This window comes from Aquarana catesbeiana, linkage group LG03 (assembly GCF_042186555.1).
Source record: "Aquarana catesbeiana isolate 2022-GZ linkage group LG03, ASM4218655v1, whole genome shotgun sequence".
NCBI classification, from domain to species: Eukaryota; Metazoa; Chordata; class Amphibia; order Anura; family Ranidae; genus Aquarana; species Aquarana catesbeiana.
Genome location: NC_133326.1, coordinates 269,791,170 through 269,810,366, shown reverse-complemented (window position 1 = coordinate 269,810,366; position 19,197 = coordinate 269,791,170). Strand labels below are relative to the sequence as shown.

At 40.9% G+C, this 19,197-nt stretch overlaps 1 protein-coding gene across 2 annotated transcripts in view; it reads right to left on the bottom strand.

Moving 5' to 3' along the window:
* PTPRB (protein tyrosine phosphatase receptor type B) overlaps positions 1-19,197 on the bottom strand; it is a 202,146-nt gene that overhangs the window by 14,049 nt on the left and 168,900 nt on the right. For both annotated transcript variants that reach the window (XM_073620045.1, XM_073620046.1), the window contains 3 exons: positions 18,343-18,465; positions 11,900-12,063; positions 7,993-8,128 (listed from right to left, as the gene is read on the bottom strand). In XM_073620045.1, the coding sequence (XP_073476146.1) occupies positions 7,993-8,128; positions 11,900-12,063; positions 18,343-18,465 (423 nt within the window). The remainder of the gene's footprint in view (positions 1-7,992; positions 8,129-11,899; positions 12,064-18,342; positions 18,466-19,197) is intronic.

Here is a 19,197-nt window from a genome sequence, read left to right as displayed (position 1 = left end):
TGGGGACTTTATTTTGATAAGATTTAGAAAGCCATTGCCAAAAGGTTAAAAGCTCTCCTTTATTATTTTCTTTTTTTGTTTTTAGCTACATTGCCAAAGCTGAAAGCTACAACTTCTGCATCTATATGCATTAATAAATAATACAGTAACACCTTGGATTACAAGCATAATTCCTTCTGGAAACATGCTTGTAATCCAAAGCAAAGCGAATTTTCCCGAAAGAAATAATGAAAACTCAGATGATTTATTCCACAACCATTTATTCATAAGTCCTTCAGTTTATAGTCCTTATAAAAAGATTATTAAATGTGATAGGTTGTGTAACCATAAAATGTCCATCCACAAATGGCAGCCTCCACAGGGGGTTTAGAAGCAAAATCCAGCAGGAGATACAGTGTATAATAGTGTATAATAGAGAAGAGAGGTGCCTCTAAGTGTAGCATTATGGTTACATTTAATGAAGGTACAACATTTAGCAACTCACATGGTTGATGATTAAAAGAGGCACATCTAAGTATGCAGGCATCCGGGGTAAAGCTGTCCACATAGACCGTCCTCCGCACCACTGGCTCTTGCTTTAAGTCTGCAATAATGACCGGGAAGACTACCCTGCAGTAGAGCGATCTGAAAGCAAGGGTCGAATCGCTCGTGCAGCACAGCGTGGAAGAGATGGCAATGATGGTGGTGTGGAGGATGATCTATGTGGACAGCTTTACCCCGGATGCCTGCATACTTAGATGTGCCTGTTTTAATCATCAACCATGTGAGTTGCTAAATGTTGTACCTTCATTTAACCTCCCTGGTGGTATTATTATGTCGGATTTTAGGTGCTGAAAGCGGTACAATTATTTTGCATGGAAATTTGGCGTTTTTTTTGTAGGCCTGTAATTCTTAGCAATAACACACTTATATCTGTCCAAACCATAGTCTAGTAGACATCTCAGGTGTGATAAAGTTTGAAACACAAAATCATAAATTATAATATAATAAATAACTATAAATAATTATACCAAATAATAATATAATAATACAATTTATTCAATAATGTAATCAAATCAAAAACACTGAAATTTGCTCAGTTGCAGAGTTGTCGCTGTCATTACTTTTCAGTATTTGATGACGGATCTCCCCACAAATCACTATCGCTCAATTCTGCGAGTGATTCTAATTTATTATCGCTGTTTTCTAGCTGGTCTAAAACCACTTTTGATGTAAAGGGACAGTTTTGGTTGCTATGGACAATCTCCAGTTTCCAGGCAGAAAGAACAGTTTTTATAATATAAAACTGCATGCAGGGTACTGGAGAAACCACTAGGGACAAAAGGGAGGTGAAATAAATAATTACATACAGTAATGTAATCTGTAAGATTACAGTATACTGTATGTATTGTGTGTGTTTCACTTTTTGAATTTGGCGCCGTTCTCCGTCCCCGTGCATCGCAACGCTCACAGGGAACGGAGCCCGGTTCCATGATAGATCAAGCTGAGGACGAGCCGCTCACACTGCAGGGAGACATTGCAGGATCCAGGGGACAAGGTAAGTAACCTCTTCCTGGATGCTGCGATGCGATCCAGAGTGTGGCTCGGGGTTACCGCTCTTGGTACTGAAATTCCACCCTGAGCCAAACTCGGCAATACCGCCAGGGGGTTAATGTAACCACATTGCTACACTTAGAGGCGCCTCTCTTCTCTTTTATACTCAGTTTTGAAATTACTCTATTCTTATATCAAGACATCGCTTGTTTATCAAGTCAAAATTTATAAAAAAATGTTGCTTGTCTTGCAAAATGCTTTCAAACCAAGTTACTCTCAATCCAAGGCTTTACTGTATTGGATTTTGATTCCTGTGTGGGTTCAATGTTCCACATAAAGGTATAAAACGCAGAGAAAAACCTACATACTGCCGATTACCAGTCTTTGTTTATCCTTCTTCAAAAATCAAACAAAAACTGTGGAATTTCCCCACCTATAATCAATTTAAAGTGGTTTTAAATCCTTACATATATCCAATAAAGGGACGATCCTCAAGTGATATACAGAAATGAAACAAATCCTTCTACATAAGCTGTATCTGTCTGTCGTCAACCCTCTCTTCTCTACATCCGTTCAAAGTCCAGAATTTAAAAGCTTGTCTGGGAATTCAGGAAAAAGGGGGCGGAGAGCTGAAATTACACTCTGAAGAGCTCAGTGAGGAGAGGTCTGAGAGCCGATTGGAGGGAAGGGACACCCCCCCTTCACACAGCACACAAGAACAGAGCAGAGGCTGTCAATCTGCTGGAGGTCCCTCCCCGTCACCATTTTTCTCTTGGCGTCAGGAAAAAATTGTCAGAAGTGGTTCCTGCTGCTAGCAGAGGAACGAAGCAGCAGACAGAAATGACACTTAGTGCTTTTAATTGAGACAAGTACATACTATAGAGGGATATGCTTTCTTCATATTTAATGTCTGAGATTTACAACCACTTTAAGGGAAAAAGAGGGACATCGACTCACTTCTATCAATCTCATTAAGGTGGTGTCCTCAAAACTAAGTAGTAGCTACACCAACAAAGGATGGAAAACCCCCTAATGAGTGAACCATCTAAAGAAGTTCCATATAAGAACAGCTGTGGTTTTTCCAACAAGTAAACTTTATAACAAAATAACACAATCAAACAAAAAATAATGGATACATAGTAAAATAAACTTCCACCATTCACCATAAAAACAAGTGACAACGTTGTCAACTGTGGTACCAATGCCCAGGCTTTATCTTTCTGCAAGATGTGGATGCCATCATTGTCCCAAATTGGTTAAATCACCACTGTCCTACTAAAATACGTTGTGACACCTAGGACTTCTCTAAAGAAAAACTGACACTCGTTCCTGTATTTTCTATGGAATCTATCCAATGTTTTCTCTGCCAAAACCCATTGTGTGATTTATTACAATACAAAATGTTCTAAGTGTTAGATGCATAAAATTTGCTTCTATTTAACAGTTAATAATATAGTGAAATTGCTTGATTTGCATTGACGCCATTACAATGCATGGCAAATGAATACCTTCTTGATGCAATGATACTCAAATGTATTGTTAATATACAAAAACATTCTCTAAAATTAACTTAGTTATACCATTACAACACAGAAAATAGAATTTTCTTCTAGACTTAAATACAAAGAGTGTATAATTCTCAGGAAGGAATGTTTGTGTGATAGTTCGGGTAAGATGTGTTATTATAGAAAAGTGCACTGTGCCTGGGAATACTGAATAACACTCCACTTTTCTAGATAGCTTTTTGTGTGCTAAAGATGAATATTTATGTAGAGTGGGAGAAGACAAAGTTAGAATGTAAGCTGTTGATAGAGAAGATGTTTGCATGATAAATTGTGAAAAATGGTTCATTAATCAGTTATGTAACAAAAGGGAGGTAATGTATACTGATATTAGATGGTACTTTATTTATGTAATTGATAGAACAGCCTAACATTATGGAAGTGTTAGCAGATGAAGAAAATTACTAAGATTTGATCAGAGATGTAGCCATGGCATTATTTTTGTCTGCATACAAAATATAATAGCATTTATTCAAAAAGCTATTTATTTTGTAATAGCATTCTCCAAATTAAAGCCCAACTCCAGTAAAAAACTTTTGAACAGAATGATGAAGGATTAGAACCCCTGTCAGGTTTCTATTGATCAAATGATTTGGATGTAAAGTGCTGGCTCTTTTGCTGCTAAAATGGTTGTAAAAGCAGAAGTTTTTTATATCTTAACTACTTCGATATAAGGCAGTTTTACCCCCTTCCTGCCCAAGCCATTTTTCAGCTTTCAGCTATTTGGGCACTGATAGGTGGCATTGATATGCAGCACTGATGAGCACTGATAGGCGGCACTGATGGGCACTTATAGGTGGCACTGATGGGCACTGATAGGTGGCACTGATGGGCAGCACTGATGGAAACTGATGTGCGGCACTAATGGGTGGCACTGATGGGCAGGCACTGAAAGGCAGCACTGATTGGCATTACTGATGGGCACAGATTGGCCTCACTGATGGGCACAGACTGGTGTCACTGATGGGCACAGACTGGCATCACTAAATGGGCACTGCTGGGGCTGCATTGTAATCAGGGCAATGATGATCAGTGCCCTGATTACCTTTACAAATTTTCCCTGTGAGGAGATGCCGCTGATCAGCTCTCCTCTCCTCACACTTTGTCAGTGTGAGGCAAGGAGAGCTGATAAATGGTACTTTCTTGTTTACATGTGATCGGCTGTGACTGGACACAGCTGATCATATGGGCAAAGAGGCTGCTCTTTGCAGAAATCGGGGTCACACCGTGTCCCAGGAACACGGCGCGCCCTCGATTGCTGCACGCCCCCGCAGGCGTGCAATCATGACCAAACTGGGCACAGTCATATGACGTTGTCCCAGAACTAGACCCGCACCATTCTGCTCCGCCATCATTTGACGGTGGGTGGGCGTAGTTAATGCATCCTATGAATTAAGATAAGAACCTTCTGTGTGCAGAAGCCCTCCTCAGCCCCCCTAATACTTACCTAAGCCCAGGGGCGGACTGACTAGTCAGGTACTCGGGCACTGACCGAGGGCCCCGGAATCAGTAGGGGGCCCCATGAGAGGCTCACCCTGTCCTCAGAGGTGCCCACAGCTTTACTACCAAGAAAGAGGAAGTTCGAGGCAGGAGGAGGCAGTAAACCATGATGCTGTGGCTCATGGCAGCGGCTGCTGCAGTGCTGAGAGAGGTGTGACTTCTGCTGGCTGGGATATGATGGATGGCAGAGCCATGGGGATGAGGTCAGCCGCTCCAGCCACTTCTCCTCCCAAGGGGGTCAGTAGAGGGGCGGGGCCAAATCCCCACCATGGGGGACAGCAAGTCCATGCTGAAGAGAGGCGACAGAGTCACCAAGTAGCAACCTACCTTGTATGCAGGTCAGTGATCACCAGGCTGCCAGAAGCTTAGTGTGTGCGCTCCGCTTTTTTTCTATATCAGACAGTATGCAATAGCCGGTGTGATTGTGACTGTGCTCATATACTAGGTGCTATATTACCTATATATACAGTAACATACAGTAGAATAACCTTCTTGATCCCCTTCAGTCTGGATTTCTCCCACAGCACTCCACAGAAACTGCCCTCCTAAAACTCACAAACAACTTACTAACAGCCAAAACCAATGGTCATTATTCCATACTCTTACTCTTGGACCTTTCTGCTGCCTTTGATACAGTTGACCACCCCCTCCTCCTCAAAAAACTCAATTTGCTTGGTCTCCATGACTGCACTCTCCATTGGTTCGAATCTTACCTATCTCATCGCACCTTCAGTGTCACCTACAACTCCACTTCCTCTTCTCCAACTCCTCTTACCGTTGCGGTCCCCCAAGGTTCTGTCCTTGTACCTCTACTGTTCTCGATCTACACGTCCTCCCTGGGTCAGCCCCCCATGGCTTTCACTACCATTTATATGCGGATGACACCCAAATCTATCTCTCTGCCCCTCAGCTCACCCCATCAATCTCCTCACGCATCACTGATCTACTAACAGACATATCAGCCTGGATGTCAAACCACTTCCTCAAGCTGAATCTAAAACTGAGCTCTTAATATTTCCTCCCCCACGTGCCCCTTCCCCTGACTTCTCTGTCAAGATCAATGGCACATCTATCAGTCCGTTCCTGCATGCCAGGGTGCTAGGGGTAACCTTAGACTCTGAACTGTCCTTTCAGGCCCACATACAATCTCTGTCCAAATCATGCCGCCTTAGCCTCCGCAACATTTCCAGAATACGCCCCTTTTTAACTAATGACACCACCAAGCTTCTAATTCACTCCCTGGTCATCTCTCACCTTGACTACTGCAACTGCCTCCTCATTGAATTACCTTTACATAGACTATCCCCCCTTCAGTCCATAATGAATGCCACTGCAAGACTCATCCACCTTACCAACCATTCAGTGTCCTCCACCCCTCTCTGCCAATCCCTCCACTGGCTTCCACTCACCCAACGAATAAAATTCAAAGTACTAACAATAATTTACAAAGCCACCCATAACTCTGCCCCCAGCTACATCACTAACCTAGTCCGAAAATACCAACCAAGCCACTGTCTTCGGTCATCCCAAGACCTCCTACTCTCTAGCTCCCTTGTCACCTCCTCCCATGCTCGCCTCCAGGATTTCTCCAGAGCTTCTCCCTTCCTTTGGAACTCCCTACCCCAATCTGTCCGACTGTCCCCTAATCTATCCATCACTAGGCAATCCCTGAAAACCCTTCTCTTCAATGAAGTCTATCCTGCTTCTAACTAACACTGTTTTACTTCCTCCATCAGCTCATTCCCCCAAAGCTATTTTACTTTTGTATCAATTGACCCTTACTTTTTAGATTGTAAGCTCTAACAAGCAGGGCCCTCTGATTCCTCTTGTACCAAATTGAAATGTAACTGTAATGTCTGCCCTCATGTTGTAAAGCGCTGCGCAAACTGTTGGCGCTATATAAATCCTGTATAATAATAATAATAACACTGATATCTGTACATCGAGTGACACTCAGTGTACAGGTAGCAGTGTTATATATAGATAATAGCACTCAGTGTACCAAGGGCAGACTGACCATTCGGCACTCGGGCACTGCTCAAGGGTCTGGGGCCAGAAGGGGGCCTGGGCACACAGGGGGGCCCAGACAATAGGGAGAAGGGGGCAATTACAGAACAATGCCCTATGTCTGTGTCTTTCCCTGCAGTGGCCGAAAGCTGGCTTCTCTCTCTCCCTCCCACCGTCTTTCAGCTGCTGTAAGGTGAGACACAAACACAGGGCACCGTTCTGCCGCACAGATTCCCCTTTCTGACCTGCCTATATCTGATATATCTGTGTGCCCACCTGTGTGCCCGGGCCCCCCTCCTGCAGTTCTGCTGGCCTGCCTGTTCTACCAGCTGCTGCAGATAAACAGGGGGATGTGTCAGGATGGTGATCGGTGGAAGGGAACGGTACATATGTCATGGACCGGCCGCTTCCTTTAGTGAATGGACACAGTAAGTTGTACTGATCACCCTTGTGTCCATTCATAACTGAGGCATGGTAAAATGTGTTTACTATACTTCAGTTTTTGAATGAACAGGATTCTCTGTCTGCAGCACAATCCAGGGATAAAATCAAATACTTTAGTCCATGTCCATAAAATTTGCAGCATGACCACACAGTACACAATGGTTCAGCAAATACGTTTCACACTCCTGTGCTTAGTCATTGAAGCAAGGGAGCAATGATTAAGCACAGGAGTGTAAAACGCAATTGCTGAACCATTGTGTACCATGTGGTCATGCTGCAAATTTTATGGACATGGACTAAAGTATTTGCTTATATCCCTGGATTGTGCCACCATTCTTTTCTTCTTCATATGCTGATCTGCCCATGGACCAGGCAGGCACCCGGGTCTATACAGCAGCTAGGGGATCCCTGCAGGTTGCCTTAGAGCAGTGTGTACCCGAAACAATCTTCCCTTGCACTACATAGTTAAAGGTAAATCTAAAGGATATTGAACAACAAAAATTGTATAATGTATGACCAGCTGTAGTCGTCTGCACTGGTCTATACACTGTACAAAACCCATAGTTCATCTTGGGAGCAAACAAGAGAGAATGGTTATGTTCAAAAATACAGTGGCACCATAGAGAACCAACATAGTCACACTGTTAACAGGAAGCTGGATCACAGCAGCAAAAAATAAAAAAATAATAATTTAGAGATTTGGTAGCGGCTGAGAGCAATAGAATGTGTTTTTGAGTTAGAAATACATTCTTGAATAGAATTTAACTCGCTGTTTAAATACTATGGAATTGCTGAGAACACTAAAGGCTGGATTCAAGCCTCTGATTATAATATACTATTGTATTATTTCATTTTTTTCCTTTTCAATCAATTTAACTCACCAGGTCCTATGCAATAATTCATAATGTATACCTTGAATGAGAATGCTGTGCTTTGCCAGACTTACCTCGGTCTGGACCATGTGAACACGGTGAAGCCGGAGATCATACACTGCCCCATAAATGTCCACTGAGTCTTTTGTATCAATTTGCTGAAGAATCCTGTCCAAAGCAATGAAGGTCCCTGTTCTGCCAACACCAGCACTGCAAACAGATAAATGAACATAAGACCTTAAATTAAATTACCAGGATATAATGGGAGCTAATTCTAGATTCTATGATATTTGGGTTTTATCTGTCTCTTTACTATACAATACAGTACATCTTATGTCAAAGCGGGACTATACTCACCTGTTCTCCAGCATTGAGATCCCCCCAGCCACTGACATCTTCAGCTTGGTGGGTTTCAGGTATCGATCCCTGAACGTTTTAATTGGTCAGACTGAGTTGGTGTCACTCCCGTGCATGAGCAGGAGTTTAGTCACTCAGTATTGCTGAAATTCTACACTGAGCTTCACTGTAATGCAGAAGAGACATGGGGGGTTATTTACTAAAGGCAAATCCACTTTGCACTACAAGTGCAAAGTGCACTTGAAATTGCACTGAAAGTGCACTTGGGAGTGCAGTCGCTGTAGATCTGAGGGGGACATGCAAGGAAAATAAAAAACAGCAGTTTAGCTTGCACATGATTGAATGATAAAATCAGCAGAGCTTCCCCTCATTTCAGATCTACCCCTCGGATTTACAGCAACTGCACTTCCAAATGCACTTTCAGTGCAATTTCAAGTGCACTTTGCACTTGTAGTTTGCACTTGTAGTGCAAAGTGGATTCGCCTTTCCTAAGTAACCCCCATAGTATGTTTCTTCTGCATTAAAAATCCTACTTCCACAATTTTTACCTTTTTACTTAAAGTTCCACTTTAAGGTAGCAAATTGTGGGTAATGTATCAAGTAAATTAGTGACAGTTTAAAAAAATTTGTTTTTTTGCTTAGTTGCAACCCCTGTACCTGTAATCCTGGGCAGAACGTTAATACAGATTTGCACAGGTCTGTAACAGCATGATTACTAGAGATAAAGTTCACATCACAAACAGATTGTACAATCTCCATTAGACCTACCAACAATTATGTAGTGCAAGGATCTGCCTGACTCTACAAATTGATAGTTTAAGTTTGTCCTCATATTTAATACAGTAGTTTCAGTAAATTTAAATTTGAATTTGATTCTACATTAAGATTGTAAAATGTATGATGAGATTAAGATTGTTATCAGGATTGGATTTTCAAGTCAGATTTTATTCTGTCACAATGCTAGAGCAGCAGAGAGGGCATGGGGTGGAGTGGGGTGGGTGGTGCAGGGTGTGGGGTGTTATGAATGAAGCTGACAAGTTGTAATAGATCATTGTATCTTGTATCTGTCATATGTGCATCAAATGTTTACAGGTAACTAAAAATATAAAAGATCAATTTATAAACTTGCAAATATTCAGCAAAAAATTAGTTAAAAAAAAACATACGTGCATCCCTTAAATTGCTCACCAATTATGGCACTAACTACATTTGTTGTCTCTGGTAATTTCTCCCAGACTACAGCATAGTGATCATTATCGAGTTTTATATCTAATTGGCATAAACAGAAGTTTATGAAATTTCATCAAGATGGCTGAGCAACCTACCAGATATTTCTCTTGAGGCCTTATTGTCAGTTCTGTAAGTCCTTGTACAATTCATTTCTATAGCAGTGCCTAACCTTAATGACAGATGTCAGTGATGATACATGTTGTCCAGGACACACTATTCAGACATTGCTAAACTTATATGGCTGTGTGACACCTCCTGTAATTGACAGAGTTTGACATTTCTCTTCTTAGAGGGAGAAATAACATACTAACGTGTTATACAGTGAAATGCACCATTACAAGACTTTGTACGCACCTTGTGTCTGGTAGGGCAATAACATTTATATAATGGTACTGGTTAATTAAAAAATACTGAGGTTCAAGTAGAGATGTGCTTAGTATAATTAAGATAAAAGATCTCATGAACATTTATTCCCTAATAATACAACTAAAGGATTTGGAGGTTCAATAGTTCAATATTAGGGAAAGCAAGACAAAGAGTTCTAATTCTTAGTGTATGTATAATTAATATATATATATATATATATATATATATATATATATATATATATATATAATATATATATATATATATATATATATATATATATATATATATATATATATATTTTTTTTTTTTTTTTAATGGAGCGGGGAAGGATTATAACCCCTATCACGTTTTTATTGTTGTCTTTGTCCCCCTGATTCACAAACTGAATCAAAGACTGGGTGGTTTCGCCCTTCTATTTGTGCTGGTGACCATCATCATTGAGTGAGAAGAAATTCCAAATCTTAGAGTTGTCAGTAGAACAAGAGGTGATTGTGAGTCTTACATTGGTGATACCAGTTTCAGTGACAATTGTCTGAAAAAAATTCCCTTCACTTTGTGGAGATTATCTATTATTCTCCATTGCATCTCTGGGACAGGAAATGAAGAAAAACTTCCAAATAGCAAATAGTCAGCAAAAACCTAACATGGGATTTTAGGTCGTTCGTGCTTTATAAAAAAAAATGTTTTGGTAATACCTACTCTGATGCTGTAAGTGTAGTACTAGTAACCCATTGCAAGCAACTAAAATTATCTCTACTGAAGTCATACCAGATTAAGATGAACCTTGAATGGTTTATATAGGTTTCTGAATGTCTGTATTGAGTAAGACCAAAAGAATCCTGGCAGTCCTCAACTGTTTGAATCACTTTTACTTACCTCCCTGTAGGGAAGCTAATACAGCTAAAGCTCATTCTCATGCAGCTAATTCTCATTTTTGCACAGCTAATGCTCACTCCCAAGCAAATAATGCTTGTGCACTTGTACCAGCATATAGACAAGCTTGGGCTGATATCCAACATGTACTGACACGTAGGCACATTTCACGCATTGGTGCCAATCTGCCTATTTAAAGGAGATACTGGTGTGTGCTAATCTCTGGATATTTTTCAGCTTTCCTGTAACCCGTGTTCCTGTGTTCCCGCTTGCTGACTGATCTTCTGTGGATTCTGGATACCGACCTCGGCTTGCCTCTCACTATTCTCTGCCTGCTTCCCTGCTACTGATCTTAGCTTGCCTCTGACCATTCTCTGCCTGCTTCCCTGGTACTGACCTCGACCTGGTCCTGGACTTTGCTCTGCCTTATTCCCTGTTACTAACCTTGCCCTGCTCCTGGATTTTCCTCTGCCTGATTCCCTGGTACTGAACTCGGCCTGCTACTTGACTGTGCTTTGCCTGCTTCCTGTCGATGCTGCTGTCTCACCGTGTATGACCTTGGCTCACCTTGACTGCTTCTCTATCTGTGGCAATCACCTGCTACCAAGTGTTTCTTTGAAACTTGTACCTCTGTTACCACATTCAGGGGTGCTTGGACCAGAGCCGCAAGGAAAACCCTCTATTCGACTCGGCCTCCAACCAAGGTACATGAAAGCCCTCATTTCGACTATTATGCCTGTTACACTTTTAGAATATATGACTATTATAATGATTGTTTCAAACTGAATGCTTTATACTTTGTCGCCTTTGTGCTCTCAGTTGTGATTGAGATTGACTTTTGATTGCCAAGAAGCCTAATTCTTTCTTATGTAAGGACCATAAAGCATTTACTGTTACTTGACTCAAGAAGTATTGAATCTTAGGGGTTTATTTACTAATATTGGAGAGTACAAAATCTGGTGCAGCTGTGCATGGTACTGGTTTTCATGCAAAGCTGCACCAGATTCTGTACTCTCCAGTTTTAGCAATTAACCCCTTAGTGTTTTTATACAAAACCTGATTTACTGTCTAAAAATCTACAGATCTCTTTACAAATGTTTGTTCTATGTGCCTAGGAGACAAGTTCTAGAAGTGCCATCATTTTAGCCATACCTGCAATGTACCACTGTAGGACCAGTTCCTGGAGTTCTGTTTATATAATCTCTGACTGTCCTCACAAACTGAATCAAAGACTGGGTGGTTTCAGGGACTCCATGATCAGGCCACACGGTGTAATGAAAATGCCGAACCAGTCTGGCTGCATCCAGTTGATCTTCCTGTAAAAAACAAAAAAACAAAACAAGAAACGAATTATATCCTGTCAAAGAATAAACTCTGTGGTAGGAGGTTTTCATATATAAACCACTATAGACAAGACAGGACCTTTTTTATACAACTGCTCATTGGCATTAACATTGTTGCTTTCAAATATTGAAAAATGAGCATTGTTAATCGTGTGCTGAAATTATTCAAAGTGAGCAATTCATTTGATTGAATAACTCTATTGAATTCATTGTCAGTGTGCTGTTCTTCTCTACACCTGTACACCAGTTCTTGAAAACAGAAACAACCTTGTTGAATTCTTTCATAACATCATGTCAAGACAATTCTGAAAGGTTCTAATCCTCAATGGATGATTAGAAGAGATCAAATATTTTTAAAAACTTTGTACAGTGAGTTTGCATTGATGGACAGTAACAATTATGTCTATTATTAAATAGTAGAACTTCTGTAGCGAGATCATTTGTAAACCCTACCTCTGGTGCACCCATCCTCCCAAATACACAAGGTAATTGGCTCACAGCCCTCCGTATATCCTCCTATTGCTCCGACCTGTTCTCCACATCTAAAATCCACAGCCCTTAACGGAATTCGAACAACTGTGTTCCCTCGCGGAAACCCCCAGACACTTACTTTCCACCTTATACATGATACAAATTACACTACTACATAACCGACCCCCTTCATACACCAAGAAGTGGGCCACGGAGCTGGGAAGGGAACTTCATTCAGAGGATTGGCAAAAATCATATTACTTTACGCATAAATCCTCAATCTCCTGTTATACACAGGAAAAAAATTTTAAGCTTCTTTCCCGATGGTACAAGGACCCCCAATCCCTCAACAAAATGTTCCCTTCGGTCCCATCCTCCTGTTGGAGGTGTGGCTCAGAAGACGGAAGCTACCTACATATATGGTGGGACTGCTCATCTATTCAACCACTTTGGTCCCAGGTTTTCTCCATTTACAGTAGTCTCTATGATCAACCCCTACCACCCTCCCCAGAAATTGCATTACTGTCCATGCTTCCTGGTTCCATCACCTCACAGAAACGTTCCCTTCTACGCTTTTTTTTATCGGCTGCCAGGCAGATCATACCCTTATTTTGGAAAACCCCCACTAGACCCCCACTTACTTTGTGGGTGTCGACAATGAATGACATTATGCGCATGGAGGAGAGGTTGGCCTTGGATAATGATACTTTTGATAAATTCAAAACTCTATGGCTTATCTGGATTGAATACTCAACGTCAGTTGCCTTGAAAACTTTATTGACCACTCAAGAATAGACACAATTGTTCATCTTTAATACTCCTTGCATATGTTGCCGTGCCGAGGTCTACCCCACGCCCCTTCCCTTCCCCTGTATCCTATCCCTCTTTTCCTTTTTCCTTCCGCTTTTCTTTTCTTTCTCCTTGCTTTTCTGAACTCTAATATGACCTCATAGTCAGTGATTACAGTCTCTCCTAGACTAATTTATAGGTCTTAATAGACAGTTTATTACTATATCATATTGCTGGTTGATGATAGTCCCCTTTCACGCAAGATTTAACCAAACATTGTACACTGGACTAAGAAATACTCAATGATGTCTTTGTCATCAATAACTGACTACCAATATTTATGTATAAATGTTCTTTGATATTGTTAATAAAATATATTTGACACTAAATAGTAGAACTTCTGGCTGGTTTGCAAGAGACATGATAAAAACCATCTCCATCAACAGAACAACCATCCCAGAACCAGGTTGCAGGGCCTTTGACATTATCTGTCTTACACAAATTTTGACATTTTTTTTTTTTTTTTTCTTCTTTTTTCTTTTTTTTTTTCTTTGTCACATCAGTCGACCATACCGAGAGGTGTAAATCAACTTTGCAGTTCATTTCCATAACTTTCCCTCTCTCGTTTGTCTCATCATCGTGACTCTTTGCCATGTCAAAAGTGTACAAGAACAATTAAAGCCACTATGAACCCAAGGCTAGTGGATTTACTCAATCTCGTCTAGTGTCGCTCATATGTGATAGATGATAGAAGTATTGACTTCTACTACAACTACCCCTACCCACCCGCCTACCCCCCACCCAACCCTCCCGTTCCCCCTCTCCAGGGTCTAGTTTCGGTTAACCACTCTTTTTTTTTTTTTTTTTTTTTATTAGGCTATAGATTGGATCTCTTTGGCGTAGTTCCAAGTTTTTTTGAATTTTTTCCAACCGTCCCACCTGCCCGAATTTTTACTCCTTAAGTCCTCCAATCTACTCCCTAGTGTCTCCATATTGCAACTCTCCTCTATTGCGTCGAACCACTCCCATAGCTCAGGGCTTTCCCTCTTCTGCCAGTTCCTTGGGATCGTTCGTTTTGCCGCATTCAGGAGCAGTGGAACTAAGGACTGTTTGCAGTTGTTTGGGTCCCTTAATCCCCCGAGAAACAGGACCTCCCAGGGGTCATCTGCTACCTCTATTCCTGTAATTTCCTTAATAAGAGGCAATATTTTGAACCAAAAGCTTTGGATTGTAGGACAGCCCCACCACATATGTCCCATTGTTCCGATAGCCTGGCAGCCTCGCCAGCAGGTGGCTGGCCCTTTTTGATATTTACTTAATATCTCGGGGGTCAGGTAGCTTCTACTGATGCATTTGTAATTCATTTCGGCCGTTCGAGAATCTATTTTTGAATTGGCGCTCATTTTGAAAATTCTTTTAATTGTATCTGTGTCCTTTTTAGTGCCTAAATCCTTCTCCCATTTAACTATATATGGCGGTAACTCCAATTTTTCTGAAGCCAACAAGATTTTATAAATCTGGGAGACTATATTTCTTGGCGCCTCCTTATCACACAATTTTTCAAAGTCTGTTAGTTGCTCTCCCGACCTAATTGGCTGCGGGAGCCTTTTCAGAAAATGTTTTAATTGGAGATATCGCCATCCATCCAAGCCCTGTGTGATCCTACCGTGTGTAAGCTGGTGGAGTGACAAAATTTTACCTTCGTTCGTGACTTCTCTCAATTGTGTTTTCCCCCAAAGTGCTTCCTTTCCTCCTATACTCTCCATTCCTGGTGTAAACAATGTGTTGTCTATTAAAGTGATCAAAGGTGAATTGTACTTCCCATTCACCTTCTTGTAGACCCCGTTCCATATTTTGAAAACATTTCTAGTTATTGTATGTGTACTATCTGCCAGTGATCTAAAGTGTTGGAGGGTTCCAAGCTATAGTGCCTAATTGTGTTTTACTTAAATCTTCTTCTAATTTCACCCATTTTTTCCGTTTACCTCTTGTCGCCCATTCTACAATCCTGGATAGGACTACGGCTTTATAATACAACTGCACATCGGGGACAGCCAGGCCCCCATCCAATTTTCTTAGTTTTAATGTCTGAAATGAGACTCTCGGTTTTTTATTTTTCCAGATAAAGGTCATGAGAATTTTCCTAAGCATCTTCAGATAGTACTGAGGTAGTGGGACTGGTAGCATCTGAAAGAGGTACGTAATCTTGGGTAATAAAACCATTTTAATGACATTGATGCGACCAATCCAGGATAGGGCCTTGCAATAAAGTCTATTGCATTCTGATCTTACTGAGTCTAGTAGGGGCATATAGTTGGTGTTAAACGTCTTCTTGATTGAATTAGTTAGTTTAATACCCAGATATTTTAGTTCTTTGGTCCATTTAAAACTAAATTCTTTTTTTAGACTTTCTATCCCTGACTTACTTATATTTATATTTAATATTTCTGATTTATTCATATTTATTTGAAAGTTGGATACCTCTCCGTATTTCCTTATTGCTTTTAATATGTTTGGCATCGTCGTGGTGGGGTCGGTTATAAAAAATAGCACATCGTCCGCATATGCTGCGACTTTGTGCTCCTCGCCATCTACCACGACTCCTCCAATATCAGGGTCTCTTCGAATTGAGGCCAAAAAGGGTTCCATGGCTAAGACAAAGAGAAGCGGAGACAGGGGGCAGCCCTGTCTCGTGCCCCTCTCCATCTCAAAAGGTTGAGAAGTAGTGCCATTGGCTTTAATTGCCGCGGTTGGATGATGGTAAAGGGACTTTATCTTACTGATCATTTTAGGGCCCAGACCCACAGCCTCCAGAGTCTGAAACATGAACCCCCAGTCTACCCTGTCGAAGGCCTTTTCGGCATACAAATTTTGACATTTTAACATCTCTTCCCAACACCTGTACCCAACAACTGATAACAATTTACATCTTTAGCAAATTATATTGAGCAACTAACACCCACGTAGACATCCTGACTATAACTAGAAAAGTTTTGTCATATAACTTTCACACCTCCCATCCTATTATGGACATTCAACTTCTACCCGATTCCTGGCAATTAGATTAAGGTGTTTAGGGTTTAAGATGTGGATATAAATGCAGGGATATCTTCCTGACACTCACTGGAACTGAAGAAGTGGCTTAGTTAAGCTGTGGAAGGTTTTCAACATTATAGGATAATTCCAGATGAATCTGACTAACTACTACTATTTCTTTGTTTTAATAACTACGCAGCATAAGGTCTGCATTTATTATGACCTACAAATGTGTGCATGCCATTTGTGAACACCGGAGGGCAAAGAAAGTGTCTGTGTTGCCAATAGCAACCAGATGTATGTATTTGTTTATTTCTTAGGTGGGAAGTTACTGACAGTTAATGGATACCTAATCTGGCCCTTTATTGAGTCTGGTTTACCCACTTGCCTACTGGGCACTTATACCCCCTTCCTGTCCAGGCCAATTTTCAGCTTTCAGCGCTGTTGCACTTTGAATGACAATTGCGCAGTCATGCAACACTGTACCCAAACAAAAGTTTTGTTATTTTTTTCACACAAATAGAGCTTTCTTTTGGTGGTATTTAATTACCACTGGATTTTTTAATTTTTTGCCAAATAAATTAATAAAGACTGAAAATTTTGAAAAAAAAAAACAAAAAAACATTTTCATAGTTTGTTATAAAATTTTGCAAACAGGTAATTTTTCTCCTTCACTGATGTGCGCTGATGAGGCTGCACTAATGGGCACTGATAGGCTGCACTGATGAGGCAGCACTGATGGGCATTGATGGGCACTGATGATGAGGCGGCACTGATGAGGCTGCACTGATAGGTGGCACTGATGGGCACTGATAGGCGGCACTGATGGACACTGATAGGTGGCATTGATAGGTGACACTGATGAGGTGGCACTGATGGGCACTGATTGGCAGAACTGGTGGGCACAGATTGGCAGCACTGGTGGACAATGTTGGGACTGCACTGATAATCAGGACATTGATAATCAGTGCCCTGATTATCAGTTTACATGTCCCTTTTACACAAGCCAGTTATCAGCTCTCTTCTCCTCTTCTCATGCTGTCAGTGTGGGGAAAGGAGTGCCAATAGGGGGCTCCTATTTAGATGCATGATCAGCTGTGATTGGACACAGCTGATTATGTGATAAAGAGACGCTGATTGGCTCTTTACCTCAATCTGTGATCAGCAGTGTCCTCCAGACACTGCAATCACAGAGCGTTCCACCTGTGCCTCGCAGTGGGCACAATTGCGGCACGCTGTCTTATGACATTGTCCCAGAACTAGCTGGTCACGCTGTAGCTGTCATTCGGCTATAGTGCGGTCAGCAAGTGATTAAACACTAATATTCAGAGAACTTGTACCTTTTTTTACAGCCTTGGTTTTATTAGCTCTGAGGGATTTATGGGAATGACACCAAACTAAACAAAAAAGGAATTGTCCCAATACATTGTGTATTGGTTTGTTTAAAAGATTGGATATATGTATATAGTGTGCCTACATTATTGGGATGCATTTCAATTGTATCCACATAATAATAAAATTCTCTACGAAGCGTAATAAAAAATTGGACCCTAAGCAAAGGTTTCAGTACTGCCACATTATTTGTGATTGCTGCAATGTATAATTTTTCATAGCAGCAGGTTGTTTGTCAGGTAGAACTTTCCTTCAGGCACAGTCGTGCTGTCATAGCTAAATGCCACACACTGCGAACATGGCTGCCACCCCATCAATCAATCTTTTATAGTAAGTCCTTGAGTAGATTCTGCATTTCAGAAAATAAGCAGCCTGACCTTTTGCTAAGTATTAGGTCCACCCTTGTTGCAGCCAAAGGTACAGATCATCAATACAGAAAAGTTTTGCAAAAAAAAGAATTACATATTGTGTATTCCAGCATCGATTTTAAGTGCTTGATAAATGAGACTGAGTAGCAGTAGAAACTTTCAGTGTTTAATCTCAATATAAGGGAAAACAGCTTACACTGCAGATTTTGAATTCTCTTATTGTCCACTCGGGTAGTACAGATTCTGACAGCATTTGAACTATGAGGTCTCCATAATACAAGGAATCTTGATCAAAAGGCCAGTAATGGTCACATTTTACCTGTAGAGAGAGGAGAATTATTAATTGGTCGCATATGTGTGTTTTACAATGTAATGGCATAGTTCAACAACACTGTCAATGTAAAACAAAGAATATTGCAAGGAGTAGTGCCATAGTCACGCAATCATAAGATTAAGATGCAAATCTATTTGCGGTTTAAGAGTTACTGATACTGTTCATGTACATATATGAGTGTATTCATACAAAATGAATTATTTGTTATTGTATTATTGAAGCTGAACTCCAGCTTTTGTTACACCAAGCTGACCCAAATGAACGATGTCCCTCACTAATATGTGAGGCCACTGGATGTGCTGTATAAACTGTATGTAGCTGTGGCTATATACAGTACAGCATACAGTATTGTGTTTTGAGTGTGTGCCGAGACCTTCCTGTCTCATACCTGGAACACAATAAAGTCTTAGTCATTCATAGAAAGTGATGTATTCTAGCAGTGAATACAAAGCTTCCTTTGATTGGCTGAGCCAGAGGTTGTGACATCATCAGCCTGCCTCTCTAACTCAGGTAATCAGAAGAAGCTTTGTATTCATTGCTAGAATACATTGCTTTCTATGAATGGCTGAGCGCTGCTCAGACAGACTCTATTGTTTTCTGGGTTTGAAACAGGAAGGTCTCGGCACAGAGTATAGCACACGGTGCTGTACGCTGTATGTAGGCTCCGCTACATACAGTTTATACAGTGCATCCAGCGGCCTTACATGGCCCAAACAA